The sequence below is a fragment of the Hevea brasiliensis genome, chromosome 14 (assembly GCF_030052815.1).
Source record: "Hevea brasiliensis isolate MT/VB/25A 57/8 chromosome 14, ASM3005281v1, whole genome shotgun sequence".
Classification (NCBI taxonomy): domain Eukaryota; kingdom Viridiplantae; phylum Streptophyta; class Magnoliopsida; order Malpighiales; family Euphorbiaceae; genus Hevea; species Hevea brasiliensis.
In genome coordinates, this window is record NC_079506.1 from 1,817,807 (window position 1) to 1,840,507 (window position 22,701).

General features: G+C 29.5%; 2 protein-coding genes and 1 long non-coding RNA gene across 3 annotated transcripts; 1 reads left to right on the forward strand and 2 right to left on the reverse strand.

Annotated features, from left to right (window-relative positions):
• Positions 1-1,731: 1,731 nt before the first annotated feature.
• LOC110667820 (receptor-like protein EIX2) lies at positions 1,732-4,299 on the reverse strand. The gene is made up of 2 exons (XM_021828786.2): positions 1,969-4,299; positions 1,732-1,826 (listed from the first exon to the last, which is right to left on the reverse strand). The coding sequence occupies exon 1, from the start codon at positions 4,133-4,135 to the stop codon at positions 1,970-1,972; it is 2,166 nt and encodes a 721-aa protein (XP_021684478.2). The 5' UTR covers positions 4,136-4,299; the 3' UTR covers positions 1,732-1,826; position 1,969.
• Positions 4,300-7,298: 2,999 nt separating this feature from the next.
• LOC131172738 (uncharacterized) lies at positions 7,299-7,757 on the forward strand. The gene is made up of 2 exons (XR_009143240.1): positions 7,299-7,475; positions 7,572-7,757. It is a non-coding gene; the product is annotated as an uncharacterized LOC131172738 (long non-coding RNA).
• Positions 7,758-10,369: 2,612 nt separating this feature from the next.
• Positions 10,370-11,479, reverse strand: LOC131173432 (uncharacterized). The gene has a single exon (XM_058135788.1). The coding sequence runs from the start codon at positions 11,477-11,479 to the stop codon at positions 10,370-10,372; it is 1,110 nt and encodes a 369-aa protein (XP_057991771.1).
• Positions 11,480-22,701: the final 11,222 nt, after the last annotated feature.

A 22,701-nucleotide genomic window follows, 5' to 3' on the forward strand; every position in this document is an offset into this window, starting at 1 on the left:
GAAAATTCTGAGGGGAAAAAAAGCACCTTTGGAAGCAAAGAAAGCAAGAGAAGGAACAATGATTTTCCCTTCTTCTTTAATTTAAATTTTTAGATAATGCACTATTTGGAACCCCCGAATACCCTGCTCGGGTGGAAAGGAAGGGGGGGAACTCCGATCAGCAGGGTGAATGTCTCATTGAATTTTATGCCACTCACACATGCTAAATTCTTTGAAGCATGTCTCTGAATCCATAAACAAGAAAAAAAAAAAAAACCTTTCTTCAACCAAATCTGTGCGTGCTTGTAATACCAAAATCCAAGTAAAAGAACACACACATGTTGGAATGAATTCAAAGTATTTCAACAATCACCTTGGAACCACTTCTGGAAAATGTTTGCAATCATAGCACCAAGTGATCTATTTAAGGAACCCAAATGCACTAAAATGAATGTTAATTTTCATATGTTTAAGGAACCCAAATACCCAACTCACCCATCCATCTCCAATTCGAGAGATTAACAATTTAAGGCGAACCCATATGAAAATTCAAGAATTAGCAACATCCCAGAACCCATGCAGAAATTTTCCTTGAAGCTTCAAATCCACAAATTTAATCAAAATAAATTGCACCAAACATCCATGACTGACACCCAAAATGCATTAAAAAAAGGACATCAGAAAGACAGATAGGAAAGGCAATATGGAGCAATCAAGAATTTGAGTCTGGGATTTTGGGAAATATAGGATTAGATCTGAGCTTCTGGGTCTTTAAGAAAATGATATAGCTTCTCAAACAGAAGAAAATCTGAGCTTTCCAATTCCAATGCATTATAAAAGAATGGGAAGTAAGAGATAGCAGAGTGCGGCGCGCTCATGCTTCTCACTTTTTTAAAATTTGAAAACAATCGAAACGGTATAAACCAACCTCATTCACAAAATGCCCGCTTCCTCTTCAAGATTTTGAATTTCTTTACCGTTTTTATTGTTTTTTGAAAAAAATGAAAGGTAAAGATTCTCTGTTTCTCGCTCATAATTGTTTCGTGGACACGTTTATCATGGAGGGAAACGTGTAATATTGAATGGATATAGATCACTGTGATTTACTCTATTGGCGGGGCGGTGAGTTTTTTTGTGGGTCCCATTAATCGTTTCGGCCATCTTTGACTTGATTGGCATACTATTCCGTCACATAAACATAAATTTATTGTTTCACTAATTTAAAAAATAATTTAGTAATTTAATTTTTAATGATGCAATATAAATAGAGTATATATTAAAAAATATCTAATAAAGTTTATTATTTTAATTATATAAATTAATTTTTTTAAAGTATAAAAAATAAAAATAAATCTATTTTTATGAAATGGATGAAGGAAAATAATATAAAAAGTCAATTATAAAAAAGAAAATATAAAATTTATTAATTTTTATTATTAAATTCTGAAATTAATATAAATACTAATTAAAATTTCATATTTAATTAATATTTTAAATTAATATTATTATGAATTTATTGACAATTTAGTTTAATTAGTAATTATGTAAACTTCAACGTTTAAATATAAAATTTAATTTTTTTTTTCAGATTTTTTTACAAATAACCTAATATAAATAGCAAATTATTTTAAGTAAATTATCTTATTATTTATATTTCAACTTTCCTGATAACAACGGGCTGTCCGTAACTCAGCCAAGCAAATTTTTAACGGGACTATGGAGTATGAAGCATGAGTAAAACACAAATAGCTATATTTGGCATAGTTGCATGATCCCCATGATTGAAGCGAGCTGTTATTCCACTGTCATTTCTTCCAATGAAATATTTCTCAATTCCCTTCTGAACTCTGCCAGAAAAAGTTCCAAATAAGAAATTAAATTTATTAACTATATGGCCATGGAATAAACTGCTTCAAAAGTAAACAGTAAGGATATACTACAATGTCAGGTATAAAAAATATAGCAAACTTAAGAAAGAATTGTACTGACCTTACTCCACAGCTTGTTCCCTCTGAAATTTCCTTCGCAGCCTAGCTGTTGTCACTACCACAAACACATAAATTCTGTCGCCCATGTTGCCCAAGAAACGGAAGTAGGCTTTCCTCCATGACTCGTTGAAGACTAAAGTAGCCCAAAATCCCCAAAACCCTGTAAAAAATCCACTAGCCACGCTGATGTAGAATGAAGGCTTCTCCTTGAAAGGGTCAAATCCATGCCTATGTTCCTTTTCTTGAATTCCATCATTTTGGCCTTTTGATTTCCTGTTAGCTCTGCATTCTGTTTCTTCGAATGATTCATTTGCAGAGCAATTCTTTGCAAGTGGAGGACCACACAGGTTATGATTGCCAATGAATGCATATGCACTAAAATTATTGGGTGAGGGAACTTTACCAGACAAATTGTTATATGACAAATTCAATTCTTCAAGATGAGTTAGATTTGAAACGCTGGGAGGAATTGTGCCAGAAAGCCGATTGTTTGATAAATCTAGATAATACAATGATTTCATGGCCCCAATATCGCAAGGAATAGCTCCCTTCAGATAGTTGTTGGAAAGATTCAGACGCTTCAATCCAATTAGGGTTGTAACTTCTCTTGGGATCTCCCCACTTAGCATGTTATGTGAAAGATCCATACTCTTGGTGGAGTGATATCGACCTTGTGACTTCCACATCTGGCGTTTTAGTTCATCATTTGTATATAGAGAATAATCTTCATGAGCATTTTCAGCTTCTTTCTCAGCCATTGGAAGAAAATGATCGATGCACGGTGGAATTGATCCTGATAATGAATTAAAAGACAAGTCCAAGTAAGTTAGGTGTCTCAATTGGCAAAGCTGCACTGGTATATTTCCTTCGAAAGCATTGTGATGTAACGTAACCGTATGTAGATTCTCAGAACTTTCCCCCAACCATGTCGGTATGCTCCCAGAGAGTGAATTGTTCCCAAAAGCCAGCAGAATCAAACTTGTGCAGTTCTGCAAGGATTGAGGTATCTCTCCAGACAAGCTATTATAATTCAAAAACAACGATTTGAGGTTAATTAGATGGCCAATTGACTCAGGGATTTGACCAGACAATTGGTTGAATCCTAAATGAAGAAAAACCAAATTTTGCCCATATATCCAACAATCTGAAAGGCTTCTTGACAGATTATTTCCGTGACGTAATGCATTACTTTTATTCATCATATCACATATGGGAGAAATTGGTCCTGAAAATTGATTGTCGTCTAATTGTAGAATTTCTATTGCTGGGGGGAACTGAGGCAGGCGACCCTCAAATTCATTTCCACTTAAAACCAATGTCAACAAACTCGCTCGTGATGATAAATTAGGTAACTCCCCTCTAAGCTGGTTGAAAGAAAGATCCAAATATTCCATCGATGGAGAAATATCCCAAAACCAATCAGGTACTGTGTCTGATAAATTTGCATCAGACACAACAAGTTTCAAAATTCTGCTTTGGTTTTGGAACCATTGGGGAAATCGTGGGCCCATTTGGCAACTTCCCAAATTTATGGACTCAAGTTGAAAATCAGGAATCCAGTTTGAGCTCAGGTTTAAAATTAACCTGTTGAATGACAAGTCAAGTACCTTCAATCTACTGAAATTCTGTAAATGAGCTTCAGTGATCACACCATTCAAATAATTCCCAGCAACATCGAGCACAACTAATTCTGAAAGTTGAGGAAGCATTCTTTCTAAAGACCCATTCAACAAATGATTGTTGGAAACACGAAGTTCTCGCAAGGGTGAATGTTTGAAGTGGTGCGATTCCTGAATCAGACCTAAGGTTGCTGGTAATGGACCTTCAAGATCATTGAATGAGAGATCCATAACAGCAAGGGAAGTCATGTTCCCAAAACCATGAGGAATAGAACCTTTGAAATAGTTGAATGAGAAATCAAGCACAACAAGAGATGTAAAATTCACAATGGTATGGGGAATGGAACCTTGCAACGAGCAAGTTGTGAGATTAAGAAGACTAAGAGTATGGCTAACCTCAACCAACCAATTCGGAATCTCAGAATGATAAAAGCCATTGTAGGAAAGGTCAAGGACTTCTAGAGAAGAAAAATTCAAAGATGGCAAAGATTGTAGAAGGCTATGAAGTTGACAAGAGACTAAACGCAACTCTACCAAAGAAGGTAGCATGTTGACTGCATCTAGCCAGTTAACTACGTCGCCAAGATATACAGTACTCAGATCGAGGACTTTCAGTGAAGAGAGACCCGAAAGCCAATCAAGGGTGCTGGCCCTGAGAACAGATTGGTTATTGCTCAAGTCAAGAGTCTGCAAACTAGACAAGTTTGCAAGATGATAGGAAATGGTCCCTCTGAAATTGGCATGAGACAAGTTAAGATATTTTAAATAATTAAATTTCCAAAACTCAAAGGTTTATCAGGATTCTAACGTTAAATTCCAAGCTCATCTGTGATGTTTTTATTGATTTAATAAAAAAACAATTGATGTGTTTTATTTTTCATGAATGTCATACTTTTATATTATAATTTTTATATTGCAATTACATATTTTTATACTGCAAAAATACAATTTTTTCTCGTATTGATATGTTGAGCTACGTATTTGGAAGATTAAATGGGCCACTACAAGGTCTTTGCAAGTGGGCCTTGGTGATTATAGCTGGGCCCATAAATGATTGCTGGCTCATTTTGAATGCATTTAGTACATCTAAGTTTTTTTTTATGGATATTTTATATTGTATTTTTCTAATAATTTTTATATTCATTTCCTTTGAAATAAATATGCGTTTTAATAGATTTTAAGTTTTTATTTTCTTTGTGAGGATCTTGCCTTTAAAGTATAATATAATATGCAGATATTCTTCCATTAATAAGAGGATTAAAATTGGATGGTTACCACAAACTCTTATAAAAATTTTAAAATCAAAAAATGATAAATCGTAACGAAGAAAAGTATGCTTTCTATTGATTAATCAACTCAAATGCTTAATCAATATAATTGGATCATTTACATTAAGATAATAATAATTATTTTTTTATGCAAGCAATTTATTTTAAATTTATATTTATCTACATTAAAGAAAGTTCTCTCATTTGTTTAAAAAAAAAAAAACATTGTTTTTGCAATAAAAAAACTAATGCAAATTGAATTAATGAAGGGTAAGGATTATTTTTATATTATTATTAATATCTTAATTAAATATATTATATAAAAGTTATTAAAATTAATTAAAATTAAATTTAATATTTTTAGTTTTAAAATTTTAAAACATTTAAATGGCTTTTTTATATTGGGTTCTTTTTACATTTAAACTGAAAATCTCAAATATACAATAAGGTTGTAACTTTATTGCTGGAATCACTTTTGCTTTCTGAGTTAATAACTTTGCGTATCTAATTAAAATAGTAGTTGTCCAAATGAACTTATTAATTATAATCATTAGTTTAATCCAATATCTTAAAAAAAAACTTATATATGAATTAATTGCTTTGTTTGATTTTTTTTTTTTTATTATAGAGATAGGAGACAGGATACTTGATGTCTCAGGATATGTATATAAAACAATACTCACTATTCGTGGTTCGATATTCCACATTAGTTGTGGAGTGTGTGTGGTTATATAATAATAGAGACTTTGTTAAGATTCATGATTTTAACAGCAATCCATTGCTATTACTGATTTGTGTGTTTTGAAAAAAAAAAAAGGCCATAGAGTCTAGGTCCGATGTGGTGGCCCTAAGTGTAGGTTTGCGAGTGAGTCGGGCATGGCCCATAGATTGGCGCTTTGACATCTTACATCGGTTGTAGAGTGGATTATATAGAACGAAGACTTTGTTAAACTTTATGGTTTTAACAATAGTGCGTTGTAATCACTTACTTATATATGTGCGTTCTACTATTGAAAAGAAAAAAAAAAACTCATTTTATTTATATATTTTTAAATTTCACAAGAAGCCAAATTTAATCTTTCAGCTTGACAAAAGCAGGGCTAAGATTTTCAATAAGGGAATGAGATAACCAGAATTATAATTCATTCAACCAACTTAAGACAAGTACAAACTTGTTGTAAATAGACTATAAATAGAGCAAAACATGACAATTTTTAACACAGCCAAGCAAATTTTTAACAGACCAACAGAACATTTAAACAAGTAAAATTTGGCAAAGTTACATGATCCCCATGATTGAAGCAAGCTCTTATTCCACTGAAATATTTCTCAGCCAACTGATTGCAATCGTTGGAAACACAAATCTTCGAGTCCCTTCTAAGCACTCAATTTCTACGAGTTTGAACTCTGCCAAAATAGGTTCCAAATAAGAAATTAAATTTATTAACTACATAGTTTTGATAGATAGGGGAGAGGGGAAGAACTTGCACTGACCTTACTCAAAAGGTTTCTCCCTGTGAAATTAATAAAATAAAATTATCCAAATAATTTTGAATAGAATTATATGTGAGTCCAAATAACAGTACATATTTTCAGAAGTGTTGAGGTTCTGTGACATGAGAATACATTAGAAATTTATGACCAAAAAATTGACCCAGGTGCTCTATTTCCACAAGTCTCATTTCGAGACACAAATACCCCCATTATTTGTTGCTGAATCATAAAAGATATTTAAAATATAAAGGATTTCAACTCATAACATTGCAAAAGCAACACTTTATGGATTTAAAAGTAATAATTTTCTAATTTTGGGGTGAAATCATAATTTTTAAAAGTTAAAGAATCAAATAGTAAATTATTTGACACTGGGCAGCTTTCTCATCGCTCATTTTCAGCACATGGGCTGGATTTTTCTAGTCTCCAGCAGAGATAAGAAAAACAGGAAAAGAGAAGAAGGGGAAGTAGAGAAAAAAAGAAGAAAGAAAAGAAAGGAGAGAAGGAAAGAAAAAGAGGAAAAGAAAGAGAGCAAGGGAAGTTCTGAACTTCATTTGCATGGAGAATTAATCAATTTTGCATAGAAAATGAGAGTTTATGGAGAGATTGTAAGTTTTAGAGAGAGAAATAATAATTCTGATTAGAGAGAGAAAGTATATTTCAAGCAAAACTTTTATTTTTAACATTTTTTTTAGATTATGTAGATGTTTACGAGCATACTTAATTATTGGATTATTCTCAAATAAGGTATACATTATTTTTATGAATTTTTGAAGTTTATTAGCTTATTTTAGATTTTTAGTTTTATTGAAGTTTAATAAATTCAAAAATAAGCTTTTGGATATTTGAGTGCTAGAAATATATAAAAAGAGATTTTTTTATTGGTAAATTTTTATGAATTATTATTATTATTATTATTATTTCAGCACATGGGCTGGATTTTTCTAGTCTCCAGCAGAGATAAGAAAAACAGGAAAAGAGAAGAAGTAGAGAAAAAAAGAAGAAAGAAAGGAAAGGAGAGAAGGAAAGAAAAAGAGGAAAAGAAAGAGAGCAAGGGAAGTTCTGAACTTCATTTGCATGGAGAATCAATCAATTTTGCATAGAAAATGAGAGCTTATGGAGAAATTGTAAGTTTTAGAGAAAGAAATAATAATTTTGATTAGAGAGAGAAAGTAGATTTCAAGCAAAACTTTTATTTTTAACATTTTTTTTTATTTATGCAGATTTTTATGAGCATCCTTAATTATTGGATCATTCTCAAATAAGGTATACATTATTTTTATGAATTTTTGAAGTTTATTAGCTTATTTTAGATTTTTAGTTTTATTGAAGTTTAATAAATTCAAAAATATGCTTTTGGATATTTGAGTGCTAGAAATATATAAAAAGAGAATTTTTTTATTGGTAAATTTTTATGAATTATTATTATTATTATTATTATTGTTATTATTATTATTTGAGAGAATAGTTTACATAATAATGAGCTTTTAAAAGGGAATAAGTTTATTTTGAGTTGAAAACTAATATTGGTGAATTCATATTATGTAAAATATTTAGAAATAGAAATCAGAATTTTTATATATCTATTAATTTTTTCCCTGAAAATTTTTTGTATGTTAAAATACATATAGATGAGTTTTTTTTTGGTGAATTTCAATAATGGGTGAGCTTCAAATGAAATTTTCACCTGAGCGAGTTTACAAATTGAGTCTAAAAGGTTTTGTTAAGGGTTAGATTGCTGGACTGATGCGTGAAGGAAAGTATGTTATTGAATATGCTTGAGTTTATAGGCATGAGAATGAAAATGAATAGTTTAGATTTTTCTTTTGCTCTTTAAAGTATAAATACTTTGAAGAAATGAGAAATTTTAATTAAATAAAAAAGGTTGGTTGAGAATTGATGATTAATCTACGTTTAGCTTTTTATAAATTTTTCTTTTTGAAATATTAATTTAATGGCTTCATATCATGTCTATTGTGATTCTGAATTTTCCAATTGAAACTATATAATTGGCTTATGAAAATGAGATTAGTACCAGATAGAAGTAAATTTTTGAAAGTATGAAGCTATGTAAATATAAAACTAAAGAATATTGTATTTGTTGATTTTGTTGAGAAGAAACAATTATATTTGATATGTTAAATCAAAGTTTAAATGGTAAGGTTTAGGAATTTAAGATATTTAATGAAAATGGTAATTAGGACTTGAGTTCTAGAAATTTTAATATGGTTCTTTTTTTCTGATATATTTTTAAAATAAGTTATTTTTGAGTTAGAAAAACATGAGATTTCAGGTTTTGAATTAAATTTAAAATTACAGTTGTGTATGATTAATTTGAAATGAAGTTGGCCTTAAGTAGTTGAAAATTTTAGATAATGTAGCATGAAATGAGTTGATAAAAAGATGCATAAAATACCATGTAATTTCTTTAATTATCTTGTTCACCTAGGCCTTTCAAGTAATAAGAAATAAGGTGAATTTTATGTTTATTATCTTGAAATTTAATTATGAGATTTGTAAACCCTTGTTCAATTTTTTACTCTCATGGACCAAGTTTGGCATGTCCTAAAATTGAATTTTATGCTAAATTTGTAATGGAGGTATGTGACAGCCTTCGGGTGCAATCCAACGTAAATAACTTTATTTTCTTGTTTTAATTATTATTATTATTATTATTATTATTATTATTATTATTATTATTATTATGTGTTCAAATAGTTCATTTGCATGAGCAATTTTGAAATTTTGGTTTTAGGTTATATTAGTCATGTTTAGTAGAACTTGGGTGTAATGGTGAGTATAGAGAATCTAATCTATAACTTAGGTACTCCTCTCTTAGCTAGTTTTTGGAAATGAGTTAGGTCTAATCCATTTTCTTAAAATGGTATCAGAATCTTTCCAATTAATATTTGGACTTCTCATACGTGTTTCATGCTCTAAGTGTTTAATCTTAAAGGGATATGTTAATATTCCACATCATTTGGGATAATGATAATTAACCCTTTATTAGCTTTGGGCACTCCTCCCTCTCCAGACTAGCTGTCCAACCTTTTTGTTTTCTTTTAAGATAGATCAGTCAAATATTAAAATTAGTCATAAAATGAGAAACTAAAAGTCAAATTGGGGATAAAAAATTAGAATGGAAAACTAGATTTTTACCTTATTTAATAACTATTTATTTAAAAAAATTTCATAAAGTTAAAATATAAAACAAAATTCAATGTTAAAAGAATATATCTATCTGTCACTATTCTATATATCTATATATAAAAAATTAAAGAGTTATTATAATTATAATTTGAATAAATAATTGAGTAAGAGTTTTGTGTAATTGAGAATTTAATGGAATTTCCATCAAAGTAAGTTAGATTTTTCATTTTTATGTAAGAGTTACCTTTTTTTCCTTTTTGAGCCCGTTTATTTTGTGAAAAATGATTTTTATATGAAATTTTTATTTTATAGAAAATATTTAAAAAAATATTTTGTATAAAAATATGGTTTGTTATTTGGTTTCAACATTAAAATAATAATATGTATTTATATAATATATGTATAAATATTTTTCATATTTTAATATGATTATTAAAGTTTAGAAAATGAAATGACTTCCTCTCTTAAAAAGATGAAATCATTTTTTTTTTTAAAATAACTTAATTTTTACTTGAATAGGAAATTGATTCATTTTTTTTAGTGCTCCAAATATTAGAAAATATAAAAAATATTTCGTAGAAAAATATTTTTTATCAAACAAAATGAGCCTAATTAGATTTAAATGTATGTGTGTGTCTCAAAGTTCTAAAGACAATTTCAGTACTACAGAACTAAAGATTATTGCTTACCTAATATATTTTATCAAAATAAGGAAAAAAAAACAACGTTTATATATTAATAAGCAAAATACATGAAAGCTATGCATCACTTAACATCATAAAATTAACAAGAAAGCAATTTCATATATGACATACAAACTATTGACAACCTATAGTGCGTATCTCTATGCAGAAATTGATAGAAAAAAGTTCTAATTAGTTATTACGCTTTGAATTTGCTCCGTTGCGTAATCAGCTGCTTCTGAAGTACCCTCTACAAGATAAGTCTCAAGGTGGGCCGCTAAAGAGGACATGTCAATGTTCTCCTGATGATGGGATTTGCACACAAAGTAGAGAATTGTTTGATTTACAAGCCCAAATATTATCAGCACAGACATCAGCAAGAAGCAAAGGATTCCGATTCCAATTCTAAGTGCAAGTGCCAACACCCCATCCGTTAGCACACATACCACAAGAAGCATTACAATTATAAAAAAACAAATTCCCCACATAATAAGAAGAGCAACAGTAACTCCAATCTTGCCCTTTATCAACTTCTTGCTCTTGAACATAGCTTTCATCCCATAAATTTCCTCTAAAACAGAAACCACAGTAGCCAAATACGAAAAAATGGCAATATAAGAAAACCCAATAAAAAATAAAATCCAGAGAAGCACAATAAAAATCGCTAGAATCGCAGATGATGCATTATGATGATTATTGAGCACCAACAAGATGATTACTCCTGCTGCAAAGATCATATTATACAAGGAAATAATGGCAGAACTGCACTTATTAGTGCGCTTAAGTCTCTTCCAAACATTTGGCACTGCAGTCTTCACCTTCTTGAAGGTGATTGACTCCGAAATTTGTATGCCTGCAACAGCATAAGCAACCGCAGAAGCAGTGAAAACTGTAACGATTAGAAGGAGAGTGTAGGAGATGAAATGTAAGAGAGAGGAGATGATCTTATGGGACAGGGAGGGCTCTATGCATTTAAGGAGATCAGAGAAATCAGTTTGTGTAGGGCACTTCTCTTGGGTGCATGCAAGGGAAACATAGGATTGAGAGGAATCATTTATTGCTTTGCAGTTGTCTTGGATGCATTTAAGATAACTAGTTTGTTTTGGGCAATCTGAGCTGTGTTTTCGTAAAATAAGGAGATCAAAGAGCTGGATTGGAGCGATTAAGGAGAGAGCAAGAATAAGAATTAGGGTTATCTGGCTAAAGGTTTTTCTGCATGAAAATATGATCTTGAAGGATTCTTTCAAGATTCCAAAGAACCCAAGAGACAGCTGGAGCTCTCGATGTTCTTTGTCCATGCTGATCTGCACGCAGAATTCAGTGGTGGAGGGAAGTCCAAGGGATTAATTTATAGACTTCAATTTGGGAAATTTTTCTTGGCCTTCTTGGTATCCTCCTTCCTACACTTTTCATTAAAGGCCAAAAAATTTTACGCGTTTTGATCTACACACAGAATTCAGTGGTGGAGGGGAGTCCGAGGGATTAATTTGTAAACTTCAATTTGGGAAATTTTTCTTGGCCTTCTTGGTATCCTCCTTCCTACACTTTTCATTAAAGGCCAAAAAATTTTACGCGTTTTTGCAATTATACCCCTTTTTTTAAATTTTGACCTAATTTAATAGTTTAGTGTGAGGAGCATTGACTTGGCGGCTGACGTAAAAAAAAAAATATATATTTTAATGTATATGTTATTACTAATGTAGCAGGTAACATATATATATATATATATATATATATATTTTAATATATATGTTATTGTTAATGTAGCAGGTATGAGGGGCATTGACTTGGCGGCTAATGTCAAAAAAAATATATATTTTAATATATATATATATATATATATATATTTTTTTTTAATATATATGTTATTGCTAATGTAGCAGGTAACATGGTAGAATCTTTTATATTTTTATCGAAGTGGCACCTAACGTGTCAAAGACATTATTAGTTTATATGTTATTACGGATGTGACATAATTTTAATAATTAAAAAAATTCAAAATTTTTCAACTTTTATCAATCATAGTTAATTTTATAAGTTTATTTCATTTATATCCAATTGATTAATTTTGATATAACTTAATCAAAATTAATATTTTATTACCTAATAAAATTGTAAAAAATAAGTATTTATGTTACTTAGTATAATAAAAGAAATAATTTTCCCCTCTCTCTCCTCTCATATTTTTTTAATTTATTTAAAATTAAAAATTCATGTAAAAATGTCAATAATAATAATAATAATAATAAACTGAATGACTATAATTATTGGATGAGAGAGAGTGAGAGACAGAGGGAGGAGGGGAGGGGGAGGAGCTATTATTTAGATAGAGAAAGATGGGTGGAGGGTGTATATATACATATTATTGGATGACAATGGATAAGAGAAGAGAGAGAGAGAGAGAGAGAGAGAGAGAGAGAGACAGAGAAATAAGTGAAGAGATATTTTTAATTTTAAATAAATAAAAATTTTCTATTTTCATAAATAAGTTTCATAAATACCAAAAAGAAAGGAGAGAAATAAAAAAAATATTATTTTTTTTGTTATACTAAATAATATAAATATTTATTTTTTACAATTGTATTAAATAATAAAATATTAATTTTGATTAAATTAAATAAAACTTAATTAACTGGCTATAAATGAAATAAACTTATAAAATTAGTTATAATTATCAAAAGTCGAAAAGTTTTAGATTTTTTAATTATTAAAGTTATGCTATATTAGCGATAACATATAAAATAATAATATTTTTAACACATCATCAAAAGCATAATAGCACCTATTACGTCAGCAATAACGTATTAAAAAAATAATATTTTTTTATTTCAACTGCTATGTCAACACCCCTAAAACTCTAATTTTGACTAAATCATAATAAATATTAAACTTTCAAATTAAGCTAAAATTAACAAAAAAAGGTTTTAACTATATTAAAAAAAATGCGTAGAGTTTTGAATTTTTCTAAATATTAGGCCTTAATTAAACCAGAGCAGCAGTGCCTGAAGGGAGGGAATATTTGGATAATATAAAAAAATACTTTTCATTATTTATATTATTTATAAAAATACTAATTATTATCTTAGCAACGATTTATTTGTCATCAAATCCCTAAATAATTTTATATTAATATTATTATGATTAATATAAATTATAATTTTGATATTGTTTTAATGATAATTATACTTATATAGAAAATCTTGTTATAATTTTTAATATAATAATTCTATAATCTTAATCCTATAAGTATTATTAATTCATTAAAATTATTTAATTTATTATAATAAAATTAATAAAAAAATTTAAAGCATCAAATTTTACTTTCACTAATTTATTTTTTGATTATTCTAAATATTTACAAAATTATAATATTAATTTTAATTTATATATATAATACATAAGTCACTAACATTTTTAGCAACAAGAGGTTGATCCATAATATTTCGTCGTTGTATTTATCACTAAATCTCTAACTAAATAATTTCAATTTCTAATATTATCATACGTTACAAGAACTTATCAAAATATAAATGAATTTTACAAACGAATTTATTCCATTTGTGATTGTGGATATCACAATAAGAAAAAGAAATTATTTAATTTACGAACATATTCGAAATTTTAGTATAAATTTTGTTAATGTATTCCAACTAATTGATATTCGATTCTTTTCATTTGATGTTGTGACAAAAAAATGGTAAACAATTTCTTTAAGTTATTTTATATATCAAATTACATATAAGTTCACTTTTTTTAAATTTATACATTTTTAACTATTATTAAATAATGTTTAGTATTATTTTATTCTCATATCTTAATATTGAGGAAAAAAGAAGAAAAAATAAAATTAGAAGATAGAATTATCATTATTTTTTTTTAAATAGACTAAGAATACACGTACATGTGTGGGATAGGGACGGCACGTACCTTTAGACAAAATCATGTCAATTTTCTTAAAACATGCTAAGTCTTATATCCTACATAAATTCTATTCATAACTAATATGAGAATCAATCCAGCTACCGAAAGCAAATAATTATCATAATTTTAAATCTTGACATTTTATATTATAAGATAAACATTTAATTATCAAATTATTGAAGACCATCGAATGCTATTGCATTTTAGGAACTACAAAAGTTACTTTTCGGATAATCACCCTTTTTTAAATATAGTGAAGAAATGCACTCAGCTTAGATGAAGAATTCTTTGAGATAACGAGTATTTGCTTCCATATTTCTTAGAAACTTCATCCTTTGGACCATGTATGAGAAAGTACACGAAGACTTCATGTATCATTGACTCCAAATTAAGATCTCTATCAATTTGCAATAAATTTTAGAAAAAAACATAGGCCCTTTTCTATAGTGTAATAAATGATCTGGTCTCTTCTTAGCTGTAAGGATGATAAAAGGAAAAATGCTTGAAGCTTCACATATATAATGAAAGCCACAAAATCTTCAAGAGATTATTTTAATGTCAGTCACCATCAGAGATGACTTTGAAGCAAGTCTTGCAGATGAGGCCACATTTGCTTTTCAGAATGAATTGACAATGAAGATGTTCATATCCTACTATAATTATTGGATGAGAGAAGGGGGGGGGGGGGGCGCCGGAGAGAAGATATTATTTAGATGGAGAAAGATAGGTGGATGGTGTATATATACATATTATTGGATGACAATGGATAAGAGAAGAGAGAGATAGAGAGAGGAACAGAGAAATAAGTGAAGAGATATTTTTAATTTTAAATAAATAAGAATTTTCTATTTCATAAATAAGTTTCACAAATACCAAAGAAAAGAAGGGAGAGAAATAGAAAAAATATTATTTTTTTCGTTATACTAAATAATATAAATATTTATTTTTTATAATTGTATTAAGTAATAAAATATTAATTTTGATTAAATTAGATAAAAATTAGTTGACTGGCTATAAATGAAATAAACTTATAAAATTATTTATAATTGTCGAAAGTCGAAAAGTTTTAGATTTTTTAATTATTAAAGTTATGCTATGTTAGCGACAACTTATAAAATAATAATATTTTTACCACATCATCAAGAGCATAATAGCACCTACTACGCCAGCAACAACGTATTAAAAAAATAATATTTTTTTATTTCAACTGCTATGTCAGTGCCCCTAAAACTCTAATTTTGACTAGGTCATAATAAATATTAAACTTTTAAATTAAGCTAAAATTAACAAAAAAAAGGTTTTATCCATAATAAAAAAAAATGCGTAGAGTTTTGAATTTTTCTAAATATTAGGCCTTAATTAAACCAGAGCAGCAGTGCCTGAAGGGAGGGAATATTTGGATAATATAAAAAAATACTTTTCATTATTTATATTATTTATAAAAATACTAATTATTATCTTAGCAACTATTTATTTGTCATCAAATCCCTAAATAATTTTATATTCTAATATTATTATGATTAATATAAATTATAATTTTAATATTGTTTTAATGATAATTATACTTATATAGAAAATCTTGTTATAATTTTTAATATAATAATTCTATAATCTTAATCCTATAAGTATTATTAATTCATTAAAATTATTTAATTTATTATAATAAAATTAATAAAAAATTTAAAGCATCAAATTTTACTTTCACTAATTTATTTTTTGATTATTCTAAATATTTACAAAATTATAATATTAATTTTAATTTATATATGTAACACACAAGTCACTAACATTTTTAGCAACGATAGGTTGATCTATAATATTTCGTCATTGTATTTATCACTAAATCTCTTACTAAATAATTTCAATTTCTAATATTATCATACGTTACAAGAACTTATCAAAGTATAAATGAATTTTACAAACGAATTTATTCCATTTGTGATTGTGGATATCACAATAAGAAAAAGAAATTATTTAATTTACAAACATATTCGAAATTTTAGTATAAATTTTGTTAATGTATTCCAACTAATTGATATTCGATTCTTTTCATTTGATGTTGTGACAAAAAAATGGTAAACAATTTCTTTAAGTTATTTTATATATCAAATTACATATAAGTTCACTTTTTTTAAATTTATACATTTTTAACTATTATTAAATAATGTTTAGTATTATTTTATTCTCATATCTTAATATTGAGGAAAAAAGAAGAAAAAATAAAATTAGAAGATAGAATTATCATTATTTTTTTTAAAATTGACTAAGAATACACGTACACGTATGGGATAGGGACGGCACGTACCTTTAGACAAAATCATGTTAATTTTCTTAAAACATGCTAAGCCTTATATCCTACATAAATGCTATTCATAATTGATGTGAGAATTAATCTAGCTACCGAAAGCAAATAATTATCATAATTTTAAATCTTGACATTTTATATTATAAGATAAACATTTAATTATCAAATTATTGAAGACCATCGAATGCTATTGCATTTTAGGAACTACAAAAGTTACTTTTCGGATAATCACCCTCTTTTAAATACAGTGAAGAAATGCACTCAGCTTAGATGAAGAATTCTTTGTGATAACGAGTATTTGCTTCCATATTTCTTAGAAACTTCATCCTCTGGACCATATGTGAGAAAGTACACGAAGACTTCATGTATCATTGACTCCAAATTAAGATCTCTATCAATTTGCAATAAATTTTAGAAAAAAACATAGGCCCTTTTCTATACTGTAATAAATGATCTGGTCTCTTCTTAGCTGTAAGGATGATAAAAGGAAAAATGCTTGAAGCTTCACATATATAATGAAAGCCACAAAATCTTCAAGAGATTATTTTAATGTCAGTCACCATCAGAGATGACTTTGAAGAAAGTCTTGCAGATGAGGCCAGATTTGCTTTGCAAAATGAATTGATAGTGAAGATGTTCATTTCCTACTATTTAGCTCATGAGAAAGACTAAACTTACAAATTTTGAAGTAATGAGAACCAAAATATGTAAAATATAGAAAGCTTCAAGGGATTTTTTTTTTCAAGAATAAATTAGTACGAAGAAATTCCACAGCATTATTGTTTTACAAATTTTCCACAAATGGCCACCTTGTGCTTGAAAATTGAAGTTCTTTTGAAATCTTTTGCTTAAATTTGAAATTGATCTTCAAAAAGAAATCTTTTTCATATGGATAAATTTTAACAACTATCTCTGAACTTATATAGCTGTAACACTACAGTCTTTTAACTTTAAAATGTAACATAAAACCCCTTAAACTTTCAAATTTTGTACAGTAAAATTCTTCTGACTTTCAATTATTGATTTTTCAGTTAGAAACTGATGTGAATAGCTCACGCATGACACTTAGTCAACATTTCTCTCTTCTCTCTTATACAAAGTGTAAAATTATTCTCTTTACGCATGAAAAATTATTCTGCTTATAGAGAGAAAAAAGATTCAATTTACACATGGCTTGAGAGAGGAAAAAGAAACACTGACTAAGTTCCATGCTGGAACTGTTCAAGTCAGCGTCTAACTGAAAATTTGATAATTGGAGGTTAGAGGGATTTTACTATGCAAAATTTAAAAGTTAATGAAATTTTATGTTACATTTTTAAATTGAGAGACTGTAATGTTACAACTAGATAAGTTCATGGACAGTTATCAAAATTTATCCCTTTTCATATATAATAGTTGCCTTCGATTTTGTCAAATCATCCATAACTTTGCTTGCCGTATCTTCAAATCAAACTCATAATTTTGCCAATATATTTACAAATCATTAGTATTTTTTTTTTATAATTATTATGGATTTTTCATCCCCATAAAGTATTTAATATCTCTTTTATATGTCACAACATTTTTGACATTTCTCTTTCTTCATTTATTTCCGAAAATGACTTGAATTTGATAGCTTAATACCAAAAATTTTCTTTTCTTTTTTTTTAAATAAACGTATGAACATAAAATGAATTATAGACTATATTTAAAAAAAAAAATTAACTTGCATCATAATAATAAAAATTTTTATCATATTAATAAATTAAATAACTTAAATCCAAGATTTTTCATATTTTACATTTTTTAAAAATATAAATAGATAAATCAGGTTTTTTTTTTTAATTATATTGCATCCTATAAAGAATATATATATATATATATAAAGAGATTTTAATTATTAAATTTAGTAAATTTGTAAAAAAAAAAAATTATAGACCTTAATTTCATAATTCAACTTTAAAGCAGATGAAAGGCTCAGCAATATTACATCTAGGATTCCAGATTTATTGCCAAAAAAAAAGAAAAAAGGTTAAGTTAAATACCAGAAAATTCATTTCTGGTACAACTGAACTGCATTCAATTAATGAAATGTTTTTTTAATTAATAATTCAAAAATTAAAATGGATCCAAGTTTTATATATATATTTTTTATCTAACTAAAATGGATTAAGCAATTCATAATTTACAATGACTAAGGTATTGTAGTTTTTAAGTGGTTTGGGCATAATAATATTTTAATTTTTTAGTAAAAATTAATCTAATTAAACTGAGATGATCAAAAGTTACATTCTAATTTTGTCCTGAACGTAATTTTAAGCCTAATTGAATATTGGGAAAAAAAATTCAGAGGGCCAAAAAAAATTTTCCAATGAAAATTTTGGAAATGTACGGTTAATTGGCCGCCATTCAATAATGAGGTTATTGTATTGTTTGTTCAATTAAAATTCAATACATGAAGATAATTCATTTACCCAAGCACAAGCCTGCTTTAAATAGACTATAAATAAAGAAAATAGAACACCAGAATAAGATCTGTCTGCAACAGAGAGTTTGAAAAAGAACAATTAAACAAGTGAAACATAAGTAGCTAAATGAACAGAACCAAATGCAACAACTGATATCTAGCGAAGTATTGAAGCAAGCTCTTATTCCAATATCATTTCTTCCAAATATTTCTCAGCCAACTGATTGCAGTCACAGGAAACATATATCTTCAAGTCCCTTTTTAATCATACAATTTTTACAAGTTAGAATTCTACCAGAACAAGTTCTTGATAGATAGGGCGGGGGGCGGGGTTGGTCTTGTGCCCAAGACCTCCTCTTAAGAGAGGAGAAATGTGACTATCAACGTCGCTATACGGCCACAGAATAAACTGCTTCAAAAGTGAATGATGTTTCCTGTTTATATATATGTGTGTCTCTATGCGAGGTTTGTTTTATCTGCTTTCTTTGAATTCTCTCAATTTCTTCCGGTCAGTGACTTTGCAATCCGACGAAGTTTCTTCTTCCAGTAAAAGGTAGTGTTCTTATTTCTACTCTTCTCTTTTTCTTTGTTTGCCCTTCTTTTCTTCATTTAAGGATAAGTGATACCAATAGCCAAAGAATGACAAGTATTTTGTCCATCCAATATTCATGGAGTTTAGATGAGGATGCGGGAACCAGTGAGAGGGTTGATGTAGGTGTAGTGCAAATTGTGCCGAACCCGCTTGATTATGCTGGTCCTAGCAAAAAGAAATCTCAAAAGTCAAGAAAAGAGTCACTTCCGGTAAATGAGGTTCCCTCGGTTCTGCTATCCTATGATCTTCTCCGAATAAGTGAAAAATTCAACCTCTCAGGGGATTTGTTTGAGTTGATCAAGTGCCATGGGGACTTTCATGCTGATCATTGCTTCGATGAAGGAGATCAGATTGTAGTTTATGAAGAGTAATTGAAGGTTGGTTTGCGATTTCTCTTAGAGCAATTTTGTAAAGATGTGTTGAATTATCATCGCATCTGTATGGCTCACCTTGATCCAAATTTTGGCAGACTCTAGTGGCTTTTCGAGGTCTGTGCCAAGCTAAAAATCTGATTCCTACGGTAAAAACATTTGTTGCTTTACATCACCTTGGGAGGCAGAAAAATGAAGAGTACTAGTTTTTTCAGGCGAAGCCAAACTGCGAGCTCTTCATCGAAATCCCATCATCTCTAAAAAATTGGAAAGACAAATTCTTTATTCTTTAGAGCAAAAATCCACATAGTTTTGAGGGCATTCCGAGGAGTTGGAACTATCTGGCCTAGAAACCTCGGGAAGAGATCGTCTTAAATTAGGATGAGGATGCAGTTGTGTTGGAATTGAAAAGTCAGGCCAACACCTACTAGTATTTAAATGCCAATGTTGTGAGTGCCAAACTGAAATGGTGGTTGGCCAATGTGGTGGCTAGGGAGTGCATCCCCTTGCAACTTGTCGATCTCATATTTGGAAAGGGTAAAAACTCTAGTTCTTGATCTCTCAACTCAGTGTGAACTTACTAACTTCTTTTTATGTGCAGATATGGTTGGGACTAAAGCTGAGAAAGCTGTTGTTTGCTGGTTTTACAATCACTGCAAGTGCACGGATCGTTAACAAGTAATAAAGTGATGAGTACAGTATCGTTCCCACGAGGACCGTGTTGAGTACCAAACTATAGTGATTTTAATTATTTAGACGATCGAATTATAGAGAAATAATAATTAAATCTAAGTTAAAAGAAACAAAGTCTAAAACAATTATCTAAACTAAAATACTGATGGATGAGAACATTCTGGATCTAGGGGTTCATACTCATTCAATTATAGAATCAATCTAATTTATTCAATAAATGGGAGATTATTACTTTAATGGAAATTAATCCTAAGTTATCTTAAGTCCTCTCTCAAGGCACTCAAGGTGTATTTTAATTAACCTAAACCCTACTTTCGTGGTGATTAAATTAATTAAAACCCTTTAAGATCCTTGATTAATTTTGGAACTTCACAAAGGTCATCAATCTATCTCTAGGTCAGATTTCCTAGGTTCAAAATCTCGATTTTCTAATATTAATCTTCACCTTTCAGTCCTTCAATTAATATCTATAATCAATACTAAGTGGGTACCAACACATAGCATGCATTAAGATCACAAGAGATTAAATTAAAGAATAAAATACTCAATGTATTAAATAAAATCAAACCAGATCCATAATGAAATTGAGTGCAACACCCTAACCCTAGAATAAAGAATCTACTCACCCATTGTGAGTTTTACAATCAAGTTTCTAAAAAGATAAAGAGAAGACATGAGAAGAAAATAGAGTGAAAGAACCCAAAAAGAGAGTTCCAGCCTTGGACTTTTGAAACTTCGGCTAAAAATCCCTTCTAGCAATCTTGCAGATCTTGTTTCTCCCTTGCCTCCCTTGAAGCTGATGTGCATTCTTGAATGTAAATCGGCTCCCTTGAATGTAAATTCTCTCCCTCCTCAATTCTTGACTTGTTATATTTATATCTGGTGTAAAAACCCTAATTTCAGAGTTCTAGAAGCCTTAGGACTCCATCCGGGTCGAGTTGGAAGCGAGAAAAGTTGCATCTGAATTGCTGTCAGGGGACTTTACACGGGTCGTGTAGTGATACACGCCCCGTGTAACTTTCTGCCACTTTGTTATTCAAGTTTTCTTCAGTCCAGAGAGTCGCACGGGGTCCAGGAAGTTACACAGGGCAGGTTACACGGCCCGTGTATTGCTTCCGACCCTGTATTTTTTACGTTTTGAGCTCCAATTCTCTTCCAAACTCATCTTTGATTCTAGAATCACATAAAAATACTTGATAAAATATAAAAATCAATGAATTGAGTTGGATTAACATGCTTTCTAAAATAATAATAAAAACACATAAAAATAAATATAAAAAGAGACTAAATGCTAATAAAATGCAATGAATGTTAACCTTAAATGTCTATATAATTTGATGTAATCAGCTGCAAAGAAAAGAAAGAGAGAGCTCGCCAAACGAGTTCTTCAGAAGAAAGAGGCAACCTCTCAAGCTGCTACTGCGAAAGCTGGTGAACAACTGCAACAAAAGAGAGACCAAACTGAAGAGACGAGCTCGCCAGCTCATGTTTAGAATGAGCCTACCAATCTTGGATCCTTTGATTTAGGATCAGCCTTCTAATCAACTGCCAGTTTCTACCACCTCAGGGGGTGGTTTGTCTGCGCAACCGATCTCCAGGGGTACTCAAGTTCTTTCTTGGTCTATAGAGAGGAACCAATCTAGAAAGGGTAACATTGATCTGGCTAGAGTTACTACTGCAACCCTATGTCTCCTTGAAGATTGCCTTCAAATGGGGTAGAAAAGTATCAAAGATCTCCTTAATTAATCTATGAGCTTGAACTTGGAGGCTGCTACCACTCAACATATAGTGAAAGAGAAAGTGAATTTCCTTAAGCGAGAGATGTCTAAGGTGGTTAATGAGGCTATAGCCTTAAAAAATAACTTGACAGTTGCTGGTGCCAGGGTGCAGGAGTTAGAAGACAAAGTGCAATCTTCTGAGTAGTATGTAGCTCGACTGCAAAAGGAGCTAGAAGATGCCAAGGCGAGTCAGGCCACTAATCTTATAATCTTGCTAGATTTACAGTAGAGCTCAAGGCGAAAGAAAACGAGCTTATTAAAAAGGAGGCTGGAGGTTCTATTAGTGTAAATGATGATGTTCAATTGGGTGGGGATCCACCTGCCGAATGACTTGTACATTTCTCTCTTAGTTTAATGAAATGACTCTTTTGATCATATCTTCTTTTTTAATTGATCCTTAATTTATGCTAATCT